Source organism: Aphidius gifuensis, linkage group LG6 (genome assembly GCF_014905175.1).
Source record: "Aphidius gifuensis isolate YNYX2018 linkage group LG6, ASM1490517v1, whole genome shotgun sequence".
In the NCBI taxonomy this organism is placed as follows: Eukaryota; Metazoa; Arthropoda; class Insecta; order Hymenoptera; family Braconidae; genus Aphidius; species Aphidius gifuensis.
The window spans coordinates 4,154,884-4,170,842 of record NC_057793.1 but is presented as its reverse complement, the minus strand read 5'-3'; the positions used below and the strand labels follow the sequence as shown (position 1 = coordinate 4,170,842).

The 15,959-nt window shown below is 26.0% G+C and overlaps 1 protein-coding gene across 5 annotated transcripts in view; it reads right to left on the bottom strand.

Annotated features, from left to right (window-relative positions):
* Nucleotides 1-1,354: 1,354 nt before the first annotated feature.
* Nucleotides 1,355-15,959, bottom strand: part of LOC122858958 (amyloid beta A4 precursor protein-binding family B member 1-interacting protein) — a 94,620-nt gene continuing 80,015 nt past the window's right edge. For 4 of the 5 annotated variants that reach the window (XM_044162216.1, XM_044162214.1, XM_044162215.1 and 1 more), the window contains 4 exons: nt 6,610-6,780; nt 6,364-6,519; nt 5,797-6,260; nt 1,355-5,635 (listed from right to left, as the gene is read on the bottom strand). In XM_044162216.1, the coding sequence (XP_044018151.1) occupies nt 3,143-5,635; nt 5,797-6,260; nt 6,364-6,519; nt 6,610-6,780 (3,284 nt within the window). In that variant the 3' untranslated portion in view covers nt 1,355-3,142. Of the gene's footprint in view, nt 5,636-5,796; nt 6,261-6,363; nt 6,520-6,609; nt 6,781-10,052; nt 10,404-15,959 lie in introns of those variants that run through there. The other variant, XM_044162218.1, reaches the window with a different exon arrangement.

Genomic DNA, 15,959 nt, shown 5'->3' with positions numbered 1-15,959 from the left:
ATTGATTGAAATTCTACTATGAAAAATTAAAAAAATAAATTTATGTATAACTTGTACAGTACTTACTCGACATTTCAGCAAGGAAAAATTCGTTAGAATGTTGTCAGGCAATCATCAGTTCCACATTCACAAAATCTAATCAATAACAGAAATTAAAAATAAATATTATTAATTATGTGTACATTCTAGTTTATCATAGTGAGAATAAAAAAATTATTTAAAATATTTGTCATTTAAAAAAAACATATCTATAATACATATTAAAAATTATTTTTTAAAGTTAAACGAGTGATAATATTATTTGATAAACATTCAGGTTTCATTTTTCCAATTGGATGCAGATCATTGGCAAATATAATTTGATGATAAATAATTAATGCTAAATTTATCAAATGTAAACCAGAATTTAAAGTTGTCGTCAGAATGACGCACTTTTTGACCGAAGATTATGACTTGACTATCGGAAATATAGCTGTCATCTATCGTATGCAACGAAAATGTTGCAGTTTTCTCTTCAACCGGCTATATTTTAATGAAAAAAAATAATTATTTATTTATTATTGCATTAAAAACCTCCAGTCTTCTTGGTTGTCATTTATGTCAACAGTGACTAAGAATTTGTCGAGGTAAAATAAATTTGAGGTCATGCTTATCAGTTGGTATGAATATTTTAAAAGTAGTTCCATTACAGGCTGCTTGACACTAGCGCTCAAAAGAACCACGGGCCATCACGCGAACCGCGAATACCTGATAACAAATTAAATTATCAAATGGTCCCGAGTGATATATCGTACGTAATGTATCGAGGCACTATAAAATAATCAAAAATAATTGGCTTTCTTCTTTCAATTTAATTTTTTTTTTATTCACCATTCATTTCAATATTTACATAACCATAAGCATACATACTTAAATAATTAAATAATTAAAGATTTAATTTTTTTCAATAATTCATAATAAAAATATTATTGTTTACAATTGTTAACTTTCAAATTTTTTATGTGCAGCTCACAATTGCACTAATTATTATTTCATTTTTCGCAATGACTCAAATTTTTCTTCTCACTGACACTCGTATATTCTGTTTTATTTATTTCAAAATTCTTTCAATCAGCAAAGCATAGAAAATCTTACTGTCAATTATAAATTTTATTTAAATTAAATTTATTTCAAAAATTAATTCAAAAAATTAAACAAACATTCGTCAGCACAACTACTTGTTACATGTCTTGATTTATTATTTTTATTATTTATTTTTTTTGTTTGGAGAACATTATTTATTTAATGACACCATTGTAAAAAACTTTTTATTTTCTTTTTATTATAAAAATTTGTATGAATTATTTAGACAAAAAATTTTCATTCGCAATAAGGCTCAAAAATTTATCTATTGGTTCTTTGATTATCGTACATTAGTCTATGAGTGTTTTATTTGTTTTTACTTTTTTTAATTTTAATTTCTTTACTTTACTTTGACAGATATGATTTCACTTGCAAATTTGACTTGTAGCTCTTTTTTAAAAAAATTGAAAAATCCAAACACAGAGATAAAAAATCAAAATAATAATCGAAAAACAATTTTTTTTTTCCAAAATTCATGTTAAATATTTTTTTTTGACATTCTACAATTCGTAAATAAATTCTTCTATATATACGTCATACTTTAATAACAATAAACATGTGGTTACACTAGAGAAATTCAAAAAAAAAAAATAAAAAGTATAAATTCTATATAAATCTTGTGATATAAAAAAAAAATAATAATCTTTCTTTAGACTAATTAGCACTGACACACAGTCACGCAGCATAATTGTATACAGTTATCAAAAAAATGGCATTAATGAGTTTAATCAGTTACAAAAAAAATCTAGTATTATAAATATTTTTGTGCTCATTGAAAAAATGTTAACTTGTTGTTTAACAAACAACACTATCCAAAAAAATTAAAATAAAAACATTAGATCACACATTGAGGTCCATCAATATTGATTATTATTTAAATATTATCGCATTTATGTTGAAGAGCACAAGCTGCTCATTTTAAATCTACACATGTATTATTATGTCAATTATAAACATATATTTTACGTATACGCTTTCATAGTTTTAATGCATTTAAATGCAATTATTATTTCAATATTTAATTGTAAATAAATGTCACAATGTTAATGTCATTTATAAAGCACCTTGATTATTAATATATTTTTTTTTGTTTTTATATTTTTACTTTATGCGTTAAAAATATACAAAAGTGGCAGGCCTAATATTTTTTATTTTATTTTTTCATTTTCATTTCTTTTCATCCAGTTATTATTTCGTTTTTTATTTTTTTTCTTTTTGAATTTCAATCAAAAATTAAACAGTCAATAAACACGTTCACGTGTTATATATAAAATGAAAATTAATAATAATAATAATTTTTGTTTTTTAAATATTATATAATATAAATATTTTTTTTTTATTTTTTTTAGTATTTAATATAAATTAATATATAATGTGATTTCGAATATATGCATATGAAGGAGTGCATCGACCGGCTTGCCAATCGAAAAATGGTGCATAATAATAAGCTGGCTTACGATTTATATCACATCCTTAAAGTGTGCGGCAGTGTTTTTTTTTCTTAACATATTTTTTTCATATTATTTATAATTTTCTTATTAATATTATTATTATTATTATTATTGTTTTATTTTTTTTTTATTTTTCGTATTTTCTTTTTATATTTATTTAATTATTTTTTTCCTATAATTTTATTCTAAACTTCAAGTGCATTGTTAAACATTGCATTTTTCAAATGAAAAAAAAAAAAATTCATTGTTATTCATTGCTTGTAAAAAAGCAATTTAGATGGTATATATATATATAAAATTGCAACAAAAACTTTTCATGTGCACGTATACATAATACATACTGGAGACTTTTTTTTTTTATTTTTTCTGTACTAGATAAGAGAACAAGCATCCAATTTTCGTGTTTAAGAATATAGATAAAAGCACATATTGAATAGTAAAATTGTAAAACAGTTGTTGTTGTTGTTATTGTTGTTGTAATTAATTTTGTTGAAAAAATGTTTTTTGTATCAAATACAAAAACACGAGTACCATCGCCTCTCAGTATGAGGCTGAATTATCAGCTACTGTCAGTGCATTGGACGGCTTGTTAATTGTGTAGTTTCAGCTCTTTTTGGTGGTGGTGGTGGTGGTCTTTTTTTACATGCAATAACATTAGCAATATTCATACTTTGATTTTCATCAGTAAATTTAATTGTTTGTTGTAATGTTGGACTTGTTGCATATTCAATTGGTGCATTTGGATCATTTGTATAAATATTTTCATAAAGATTATCATTTCCATAATGTTCTTGTACCCAATTTGATACATTTGTTTCTCTATAATCAGCAATTGCTGGTGGTGGATCACGAAAACCAAGTACCTCATGTGGTGTTGTTGTTGTATCTAATTTACATTTTTGTGCAACTTGCCATTTTTTTCTCATAACACGTTGTAAATCTTTAAGAAAATCACCAGGTGGTGCTTGATCAGATGCTGCTAATTTTTTAGGTGATGTTAATTTAGTACTATCTGAACGTGCTGGTGGCATTGGTTTTCTTAATGGTAATGCTGGACTATCAATATCTTGTTCTGGTGGTAAATTAAATGTTATTTTTTTACCAGTACCTGTTTTTAATTTTGGTGACATTGGTGGTTCTTGTATTGTAACACGTTTTTGTGGTTGTGGACTTGATGTTGCTTTAAGTTCAGCAAGATATGGTGGTGTTGAATAATTATTTGTTGTTTGTTTTAATGCACTTCTTCTAACTGTATCAGTATTACTATTATTATTAATATTATTTTTTATCAATTGTCCACTTTGTTGTTGTAGTAGTACTGGTGTTGTTGTTGGTGTTGCTACTGTTGCTATTCCTGGATATGTACCATAATTAATTTCAGCTTTAACTGTTTGTCTTTGAAGACTATGTTGTTGTGAATTATATGCTGGTGGTGGTATAAATGGTGGTGGTGATATAAAAGTCGGTGAACTTGGTGTATAAGTTGGTGTACTTGAATTTGATTCAGAATATAAATTATGAGGTGATGTATTACCATTATTATGCGTATAGCCATTATTTTGTGATTGTGTCGTATTACAATTTTGTATTATACCATAAATTTGTCCATTACTATTATTATTAATATTATTATTAAGATTATTATTAATATTATTATTATTACGTGTTGATGATGTATCAGGTATTATAGAATTACATTGTATTGTTTGTTTTGGTTTTGCTCGTCTTATTGTACCAGTTTCACCAACAAGAGGACATGGTGGTGGTGGTAATGAATCAAGACTCAATGTTGAACCAGTAAAATTTGCTGTATCACAATTTGGTATTTCACCAGGTGCTGGTGGTGGTGGTAATGAATCCAATGATAAATTTGATCTAAACATTTCTGGTGGTGGTGGTGGTAATGGTTCATTATCACAATTAATAATATCTTCATTTAATCTTGCTGGTGATGGTGGTGGTGGTGGTAATGACATTATTGAATCAGTCATACAATTATTATTATTTTTAATTGGACTTGTTGGTGTTTTAATATCTTGACTATCTGTTTTTGTATAATTTATTGGACTAATAATTTCTCTAACTGGTGTAGTTGGTGGTACTGGACTAACTGGTGTTGCATTACCAGATCTATGATGTCTTTTTAATGTACCAGAACCATCAGAATCACTTGTTCCACTTCTTCTACGACTGTGTCTTCTTGTTAATGTACTTGTACTTGAATTTGTTGGACTTGGACAAGAATCTGGTTCATCTCTAACTGTTTCACCAACTTCTTTTAATTGTCTTGTTATTGATGTTAATGGTAATTTTGGATTCATTGATGGTTTACGTTTTATTGTACCAGTTGGAAATTCACCACATTCAAATGCAACTTCACAACTACTTGGTGCACCATCAGACAAACAACCACTTGAACTTGAACTACTTGCACGACTTAAACGTCCATCATTTGTAAAACTTTGTCGTTGTTCTGTATTATTATTGTTATTATTATTATTATAATTTTGTCGTTGATTATCATATGTTCTTGTGCCATTATCATTAATTGTACCATTTTGTCTATTTTTTTCACTAAATTGTCGTGCATTATCATTTGTTGTATTGTATTGTGTTTGATTTTGTGGTACAGCAATTGAACTAACTGAGCATGATCTAGCATGTGCCAAAAGATCAAGATCCTCTTGAGCTAATTCATCAACTAGTGTTCTATAATTTTCCATTATTTGTCTACCATATTTAGCAACTCTAATACCAACCATCCATCTTTCTAAAACAGCATTATCCTCAGCACAAATAAATTTGATATATTTTGTTGATTTTGGCTGTTGTAAACGTGGATGTTTTACAGCAAAACAATAATCAGTTGGTGCTTTATATTTTTTTTTCCAACCAACACCATAATATACTTGATTAACATCAAATGTTGCTAGACAAACAAGATCACGTGCTGTTCTTGCTTTTTCTTTTGGCCAATAATAAAGACCAGATGCACGTAATATAAAATGATATTTTTTCCATCCTTTTTTACCATCTGATTTCAAGTAGAGTGGACCCTCAACCTGCAATAAAAAAATAAAAATTGAAAATTAAATACACTGTCACAGTATGATGCACGGAGTCACTATTGCCAACTCATTAATGTAAAATATTTTTTGGCTAAAAGCCTGACTATTATTTATACAAAATAAAAATCAATATTTGTTGTTGTTATTATTTTTACCTCTGGTACACCAATATTACTGCTTGAAAAAAATTCTTCAAGTAATATATTACGAGAATGATCGTCATATTCAGTAGCATGTCTGTCTGATTGTCCAAGTAAATATTTTTCTGGTGATAAAAATAATTGAGTTTTATCTGGTCTTTCAACAAATAATAATTTATTTTTTGAATCTCTTGTCCATAACAAAAGATTTTCCACAAGAAGTTCATGATCCTCATAAATTCTCTCCATAAAAAGATCAGGAAGATGTTCAACAACAGCCCACTTGGGATCCATTGCAACATGATTTTTGTCAGCAAGTAAACGGCAAACATGTGCAACACTCATTCCTTCATCAACAAGAAGACTTTTTCCACTACCATCCAATGTAAATGCTTTGATAAATAATTTTTGTACACTTGCTTCACGCATTTTCTCCAATGCAAGACGTATTTTTTCAGCTTTAGCACGACTTGCTGCATCTGTTATTTAAATTTAAATTTAAATTATATGAATAAATTAATTAAACTATTAAATGAACCAATTGAATGCATTAATTGATATATATTTATATGTAAATTTTACCCATAAGTTGATGTGATTGCTGTGGAGGTGGTGGATGCATAACTGGTTGTGGTAGTTTATGTCCTGAACCACTGCTACTTGCTGAACTTTCACTTGACAACATTGATACAGTATCAGAAAATGCACTGTCATTGTCAGGACTATCAGTACGTATACCTGTTGTAAAAAAAAATCAATAATATATAAAATAAATTTTTTATAAATATATAAAATAATTATTTGATATTTTCAAATGATAATACATACCACCATCATTTTTTCCAATGTCTGTACTGTCACCTGGATTGATTCTTCCGCTGTTTGGTCTTCCAGGTCGTTGGGTGTCTGGCGCCGGTGTCGAGGCAATGTCCCCATCGCAACGTCTTTCAAGTGCACACAACTCACCAAGAATTGCATCAAGATCAACATCTTGAGAATCTAAAATTGTTAAAAATAATAATCATATAAATTTTATTTTCTATTTTCTTGTATTTTTTTTTTTTTATTATTTTGATACATGTACTTGTTGGAATAACACATTACGATGATGAATAACAGATGAGATAACAAAATGATTAATGGCAATTGACAAAAGCTCAACACTGAGAATCGAGCTGTTGGCAATGGTGTAATGTCCAATGAAAACCAGTTTTACACTAATTGCTTGGATATTTAATTTATAAAAGAAGGGAAAAAAAAAACATTTTTTTATTTTAAAAATAAATGAGCATGGTGAAGCTGAACATATCGGTTAAATTGTGATGACCAATGGATAACGATACACATTCACTACAGTGATATTTTCAACTGGTGTTGACCAACCTCATATATAAATTCAAAAAAAATTCTCAATGACAACCAAATGAAATAATTCAATGATAAAATATATTTATATATTATTAATATATTGAAAAAGAGTTAAAATAATTAATCGAGTGTGTGTATAGACTATTTCCCGCTGTGTAATAACTTGAACAAGGTATCGAATTAATTATCTAACTGAACCACCACCAACACAAATAAACATGCTCAGTTAAAATGTTGTATTTTAACGTTGTAATAACCTGCTGGGTGGACGATCGATAATCGTATCATATTACCCTTATTATTTTACAGCTAGTGTCTCGTTAAATTCAACGATCCTGAAGACAACAACAACGACAACAAAATAAATAAAATTAGAAATAATAATTGGGGCCAAGTCAACAAATGATATGTTTTAAACAAAATTTACGTTAAAATATAATTTAATTAAAAAGTATATAATTATTTTTTCATCATGTGTTGTTGTTTCTTTTTAATTTTTTTTAAACATGATGATTATTTTTTAGTGTTATATATATTTATTCTTTTGGCTCTTCTTTTAACTTGGTATAGTTATTATAATTATTTTAGATTGTTATCACAATGTAGGTGTACATGGATAGCAGACTTTTGCAGCACGCCTGGCTCGTTACACTAATTAACAAAATTAACAGTACAAACTGCCATGCTTTGGCAACATTTTGTATTATCAACACATACACACCAATTTATCCCTCGTTAACATACATTTCACTACACCTCGATCACTCACATTGCATTTTTTTTTTTTATTTTTAAATAAATGTTCGTTTAGCTTTCATCCCTGAGGCAAATATATTTTATTCAGTTAGTTTTATTGATCAAAGCAACATGATTTTTAAAAATCCTTTTCATTTATTTATTGGAATTTTTTATACTCGTTTTCATGTAATATATACAATAGAAAATTTTAATATTAAATTAATTTTTTTTATGAAATTTTAATTGGTTTAAAGTGATGATTAATATTTATAGAATAATTAAATTGTATGTTTAAATTTAAAAATAAAAAAAATTATAAATTAATGGATGTGGTTAGAAAATTTATGTTATTTGATAAGAAACATTGAACACGAGTTTAATAAAATAATGTGAAGGCGTTAAATTTCATATGAATTTCCAGACGATGCTTTAGAGAATATAATGCAAAAATTAATTTTTGTTTTTTTATTTTTTATTTCATGTGAATGTAATGCGTGGGCAAGATGTTACTTAAACTTTGTGCTGGCCAATTTACTAAGGCACGTAATCCTCGTAATACCACCATCATCATCATCAACATCATCAACATCAACGCCATCACTATTATCATTATTATCATGAGATGATAGGTGTAAGTACTCTGTTTAATATCGTCAGCTCCATGTTTCATTCTTAATATAATTTAAATTATCATCAATCATAATTTTAAATATGACATTTATTTTTTATCATGAAGAGTGAAAAGTTTATTTTCTAATTGACAGATATTTTATATATCAAATAAATTTGCATTTTTTAAAATGGATTTATTTGTTGATTATGAAAAATTGATAAATTTAAATAACAAATAAGTTTATTTAATTTTTTTTTTTTTTCCAATGTAGGTTTTTAATTAAAATATAAAAAATTTAATCGACATTAAAAGTTTAAAACTGTGATAATAATTATTTGAATTTCAAATAAATATTTTAGTAAATAAATAAATTTAATTTAATTAAAAAATTAAATAAAACTTTTTGAATAAATATTTAAGTATTAATTTTTTGTGTATTAATTTTATTAATTATTAAAGCTTCAAGTAAAAATTTTTAGTCGTCAAAATTTAATAGAGCATTATATAATTCTTGAATTTTAAATAAACGTATATTTTTTATCGTCAAACGTTGTCAATAATGATTAAAAAGAAAAAATAGAAAAATAGAAAAAACCCAAGATAATGATGTAATTAATTTTAGACCTCGCACTGATAATCAAGGCGTTTATTACATTTTATCTTAATGATAATGATATTTATATATGTCATTAGAAAAAGAAAAAAAGAAAAAAAAAAAAAGGAGTCAACGAGTGACCGTTTATGATGAACACGTGAGGAATATTTACGATTGGAATTTGAGATAGTTATAAGAAATTGTAACATCAATGTCATGACATTTATTGAGGCTAAATAAATTTAGTTTATTAAATAAATAATTAAGAAAAAGAACAGCTGTATATTGTTCATTTTATATACGAAATTTCGATTATTATCATGATAATAATTGCAGTTTCTTGGAGCAGAACTTAACAAAGTTTACTCCGATATGTATTTGACAGGTATAATGGAGGTGGGCTCGATTGAAGATTGGTGGTTGTATATATTTACCGTTAGTAAACATCTATGTTTTGTGATGAAAGAAAAATAAAATAAAACAAAAAAAAATTCAAGTAAAAACAGAAGTATAAAAGTTAAATAAAAATGGAAAAAAATAAAATAAATTGTCGTAAGTAAAATTGAAGAAGAAAGGCAAGACTGGATTTGTATTCCAAGCACAGATGAGAGATTCCAGTGGTGACTACTACTGGGCCCAGTATGACTCATCATTCACCTCAAACTTTATACACAATTTTTTTTTTCTTTTTTTCACTTTATTTTATCCAATATTATTTTTTAAATATATCTATTTTTATTTTATGTATATAATCATGTCGATGAATTTTTTGGTGACATCTTGCTGGTGGTGGCTGCTGTTGTTGTTGATGGGGCTTTAATGACAGTCTGTTACTGAATCTTTGTAACGTGACTCACACAAATACACACAAAATTTATAAAAACAGGTCATCGACATGATCTGAATATTATTTTCTTTTTTAGAAAATTCAAAATAACATTTAAACAAATAATTTACCTTCCACAGAATAATATCCAAGTATACTTTCATTACTGCCAAAATAATCTGGCATATTAAATCCGTTAATTTGCATTTTGTATTTTTTGTTTTTCTTAAATTTTAAATTTACTTTTTTTTTAATTTATATACCAGCTGAAATAATTTAAATCACATATTTTTACAACAAAAAATACATCACATTTTCACTTAACTTTCGTTGAAATAAGTTTTTATTATTGAAAAAAAAATTGAACAACAAATTTGTGCATAAGGCTGGAGTTATTTTAAATATTATTTTCTTTGTGATAATGAATGGAACGTGATATTATTGAAGAAGCGAGAGTGTATATATTCGATGCTAACGCGGCGTCTGACTCAACTCGACTGGTTGGTTTTGAAAAAAAGGTGGTAAGAGTATCTCTTCTGGCTGTTTTCAATGTGCCTTGCCAGTTGCCTCTCTTCTGATGTTGCTTTATCCATACCAGCAGTATGTGTATATATAAATTCAAGAAATAATACAAACTCAATTTTATCGTGTGCGTACTCAGTTTATTTCTCATTTGAAAATAACAAGTTTTACGACAGGCGCCTTTACGAATTTGTACCATTCAAAATGAATATATTCACTTCTAGTAATGTGTTATTTTAAATAATAGTAAATTTTAATAAATGCAATAATAAAAAAATATATATTATGTAATAAAAATAATAATAATAAAATGGAATGAAAATATAAAATTTTTATTTTTAAATAAATTGAAAATTTTTTATTATTTTATGAAATAATTTAATTTAAAAATATGTCAAATACAAGATTGAGTTGAATAAAATATTAACTTGTATTTTTTTCTTATTGTTAATAATGACAATGATGTGAAACAGTTTATCGACCTACAGTATTATTACGCAAATCAAGTGTTGGCTGACCTAAATCGATTGAATTTATCAGTGATCTCAATGCATCAGTATGCATTTTAATGATTACTTATTCTAGGAAATACTCAACTTGACATTTGTAAAAATAAAGAAATTATTAAAACTGCAGTTAGCTGTTTGGTTTTTTTTTTTAATTGAAAATTAACATATAATAGTAAGTCACAAATAATATTGATTAAATTAATTTTATAATTTAATTAAAATATTTAGGAAAAAGTCATTATAAAATGTAAATCGATATCTCAATAATATAATTATCAAACGTGTGAGAATTCAAAAAATAAAGAAATAAATTTGTTTTATTATTGTTAGTCACTCATGTGAATTTTCATATCGAGTGACAATTTCGAAACCCATTTGCAACCTGCGCATATATACGATATGACAAAAAAAAAAAGTATATAAAAATTATTATTCAAAAAATAAAAAAAGAAAGATGTCATAATGAATCGATTGAACAGACACGTCTCGCCAACAAAAATAAAGAAATAGACACGTTTTGTGTCAACCATTATATTTTACAATAAAAAAAAAATAATATTCCCTCTTCTCTTTTCAAAAGAACAAATAAAAAAATAAAAAAACAATAACGTTAATTATAGTTAAAAAAAAAAAAACAAAAGAGACTTCAATTGATGACAATGAACATGAAAACGTGAAATAAAAAGTAAAATAAATAAATATATAAAAAGAAATTTAAAAAAGAAAAAAAAAAAAAATGATTGCTGCTATGCGGCATCATTGTGACATTCAAAGGTTTGGAGTTATCTGGATAGATAAATTAGATGGTGCATGTACATATATATATCAAGACTAGTACTATCGTAAAATTTAACACACATGGAATAAGCCAATAATACATATACACACAGATACACGGTTGAATTGTGTAACACAAAGGAGAATCATCAAAAGAGAAATACTGTACATGCACGACAACTTCACTAATTATAATTAATCGAATTTTCATTACGAATGTGTTGTACCTTAATGTCAAGATTAAATGACAGTCTGTCATGTGATGGATGATATCAAGATCATACCTGATATTGACAGTAGGAAAGAAAAAAAAAAAGAAGAACTGATGTAAAATCAGAATATTGATTTATCAACTGACTGAATTGACGAGACAGTTTTGCAAATACTTGGATACATCAGCCAAGAATAATATGCTTTGATAATATTCAATGCAACTCGATGATAACAAGCAAGCACCACATTATAAATGTATAATATTGTATATCTGTGTGATGATAATATTGTCATGTACATATCAATTGTGTAAGCATTCTGATATGAATGCGAAAATTCATGGTTTGAAATTTTATCGTTCAAGTAATATCAGCAAAATGACATTACACTGTCGTCGTTATAATTTCAAGAAACCAGACGATGACAACAACAAAAAACTAGACAGACAGAAAGTCAGTGGACAAATAAAACAGAATATGAAAAATTTATTTTTATGCTATCTGTGCAATATCGTATTCATGAAAAATGAAAAGAGAAAAAATAAAATGACAAAGAATAGAAAAAAAGAGATGTGAAAATGCTCGTGATGTCCCGAGAGAAATGGGTAACTTGGCGACGATTACCAGAGAGATAGCCAATCGTGTTGCTCTTCAAGATTACTCCCATGTGAATTTATATATCTATATGAACAAAGTTACTGATGATCCACCTGGAAATTCTTGTCGTTGAATATTCACTGTAATTCACATACGTTGTTACATCCCGCGGGCTTTTTGTAATTTTCTACTTGAATCTATGTGGCACGTATCTCACCTTCTATATAAACCATATACGTGGCTAAACAATTTCTGTAAAGGCATTAATTATTATGATGATTCATGCATTAAATCTTCGTGCAAATAATGTACATTTGATTGATTGTAAAACGTGTATGAATGACCAAATTACTGGGTAATATTATTCAGAAGCAAATTGAAAATTCAAAATAATAAAAGCGACATTTACTAATTAGAATTTTAGAAACGATGATTAAGTGAAAAGGTGAATGAAGAATAGTTTCGAGCTAAAGGTTTTCTTGCTCATTATTATTACTGACAGATTTGAAAATTTTATGAGACATATTTTTTACTTTTTCAATGTCAAACTTTGTTTTTGTTTAAATTATTTAAGGTGGTATTTATTATTTAATTGTATATAACTTTTATTGTTATTAAATATTAAATGAAAATTTTAGATTGATTAAATTATGAAAATTCTAAATTAAATTATCTTCATTTAATTAAAAATTTTTAAAACTCATGCTATTTGTACGAAAAATTTCGTTTATATTTCTCTTTTTTTTTTTTTTATTTTTTTTTTTTAAATAATAATTATCTCATCTAATCTTTTTAATTAATTTTTTTTTTAATTTTTCCAAAACTCTAAATTATAAAAAAAAAATTTAGAGTTGTTTTTTTTGTTTACAAAAGAAAAATTTGGAGATTCTATTGTAAATTTTTCAGAGAAATTTTACTGTAAAAAACAAAAAAGTTTCTTTTTTAAAGAAAAAAAAAAAATTCAGGCATTAAAGTTACGCTATTATTTTATAGTTGAATGAAATATGATAAAAAAAATTTTTATTTATTTTCATGAAAAATTTACTGGCAGATCCGGTTGAACACTCAATAACGTGAAGTGAAATTTCTGGTTTGTGCGGTAATAAACAGATTTATAAAGTTGATGTCAAGGGATGAATGTTGGTCTCTAATCTCTAGGAATGGATTTTACTTCTCTCACTTGACTTGTGAGCTACCAAAGCCACAAACATCATGATAGAAAGGATTCGTTCTAGTACTATTGTTGAATTTAACCACAAATAGGGATTCAGTTCCTTTCATACAACAAAAGCACATTGGATCACAAGTAGACATTAGAATGCTCAGTGGTTCTACTGATGCGTGACTCTTGTTCTATACAATCAATGATTTTATTTATATTATCATTAATTATCCCTATTCAAATACTTTTCAATATAAACATTTTCCATGTTAAATAAATTATCAGTATAATTTATTTTCTCAAACTCCAAATAAGTTTTAAATCTGTTTTTTCTTTTTATATAAGAAATTTCTTTTTTAAATTTATTGTACAATTATATGAGTTGATATAATTTTCAAGATATAAAAATAAATTGTTCTTATTGCTATACACTTGGAAAGAAAATTTTTATATATATCCTATTTTATGTTTTAGCAGAGTATATCATTATTGATCAACAATGAAAATAACCACTTGGATAGTTGGATTATATATTTATTTATTTGAAATTGGCTCCCTTTTATTTTTCCATCAACAACTTTTTTCATGATGATCATAAACTTACTCGACTTTTGTATCTTTCTATATATAAAAAATAATAAATAAAAAAATCTAGCAACAAATAAAAAATGTTTATTAAAATATAAAAATTATTATTATTTGTTTCAAAATAATTTTTGAAGGTTAATAAAAATATTTATTAATAATAGCAAATAATTTTTCAATATTAAAATAAAGCAATTTAGTAAATTATAAATATTGAATTTAAAAAAAAAAATAAAGTAGTACTGTCGTAATAATTGAAATGAAAATTTGTATTTTATTTCCGGCATATTAATATACATATGCATAACATGTTTTATTTTAAAGTTGTAGTTTAGTGACACCCACAGTGTGTATTAATAGTATCCACCTTTTTATTGCTTTCTTTTTGTATATTTAGACAAGTCTGTTGGGGGTTTATATTTTCTATATACAATTGAACGAGTGGTGATTTCTTGTGTGGGTTTTAATAAACATCAACAAACTAACATTTCCTTATCTAAACTGGCATGATATATTTCAATTTAAATTTGACTTGGATTCATTAGCTATATCTTGATGATGATACTCATTAAATAGATATGTACTTAACACGTTTTATATTAAAACCATATTTATAAACTTGAATGAAAAAAAAAAAATGAAATGCCAATAATAAAATAATAATAAATATTGCCCTTTGTATGATTTATGACCATGCTATGTGTACTCCGAGTGAGTCACTAAAATGAATTGAAAGTCAAACTTCCGAACCATCAAAATTCCCCTTTTTAAAATTTATTGTAGCCCTCGAGGACATTGTGGTATACTGCGAGAGTAATTTTAACTCCAAAATTATCCACAAAAAGGTTCAATAAATTCATCAATTGCACACAGAGAAGGATATGTTAACTTACCTACATTAACATATCCATGTTACATCATCAAAGATATATATATTCCATACGTATCTTAATAGTTAATATGCTATGTTAACTATTAAGATATCTACAAATTTGATTATACATTTACGTATGTAAATATGTAATGTTTAAGTAATTTACAAATAATTATTATGACAACACAAAAATTATCAATTAGAATAGTATCAATTATAATGTCATCAATATGGCGCATATATTAAAGATACGTATGTTAACTATAAGTATTATGTTAACATTAATAATGTTTATTAATATATATATCAACATAAACTTAATGTTTAATGTAAACATTTGTATAACTTTAATTATTTCTGTATATCTTCATGTGATGTTCAATTAATACTAGATTATAATTTTATCTATTGTATAGTAATTATTAAATTTCTTGGTATAGCATTATCAAATTTAAAAAAAATAGCTTTTAATTAAAAAATATAATTAAAACTTGAACGATCCATTGTTTTAATTTTAGATCCATTTAATAATAGTACTGTTGATTATTATTTTTATAATTTAATCACTGAAATGTGTAGATTCGTATAGTATCTGGCTTTTTAAATGTGTGATAGTATTACTGGTACTGTACTACTGTTACTATGATAGTAAAATAAATTGTTCACTTGATTACAAGTGACGCATGCTATTTGCAAAAGCCCTGATATGGAACATTGGAGTCATCGAGTTATCAGTGCTTTCCCACACATTAAGTGCATTACCAAGTAAATGAAATTCTATGCATGAATATCGAGTAACT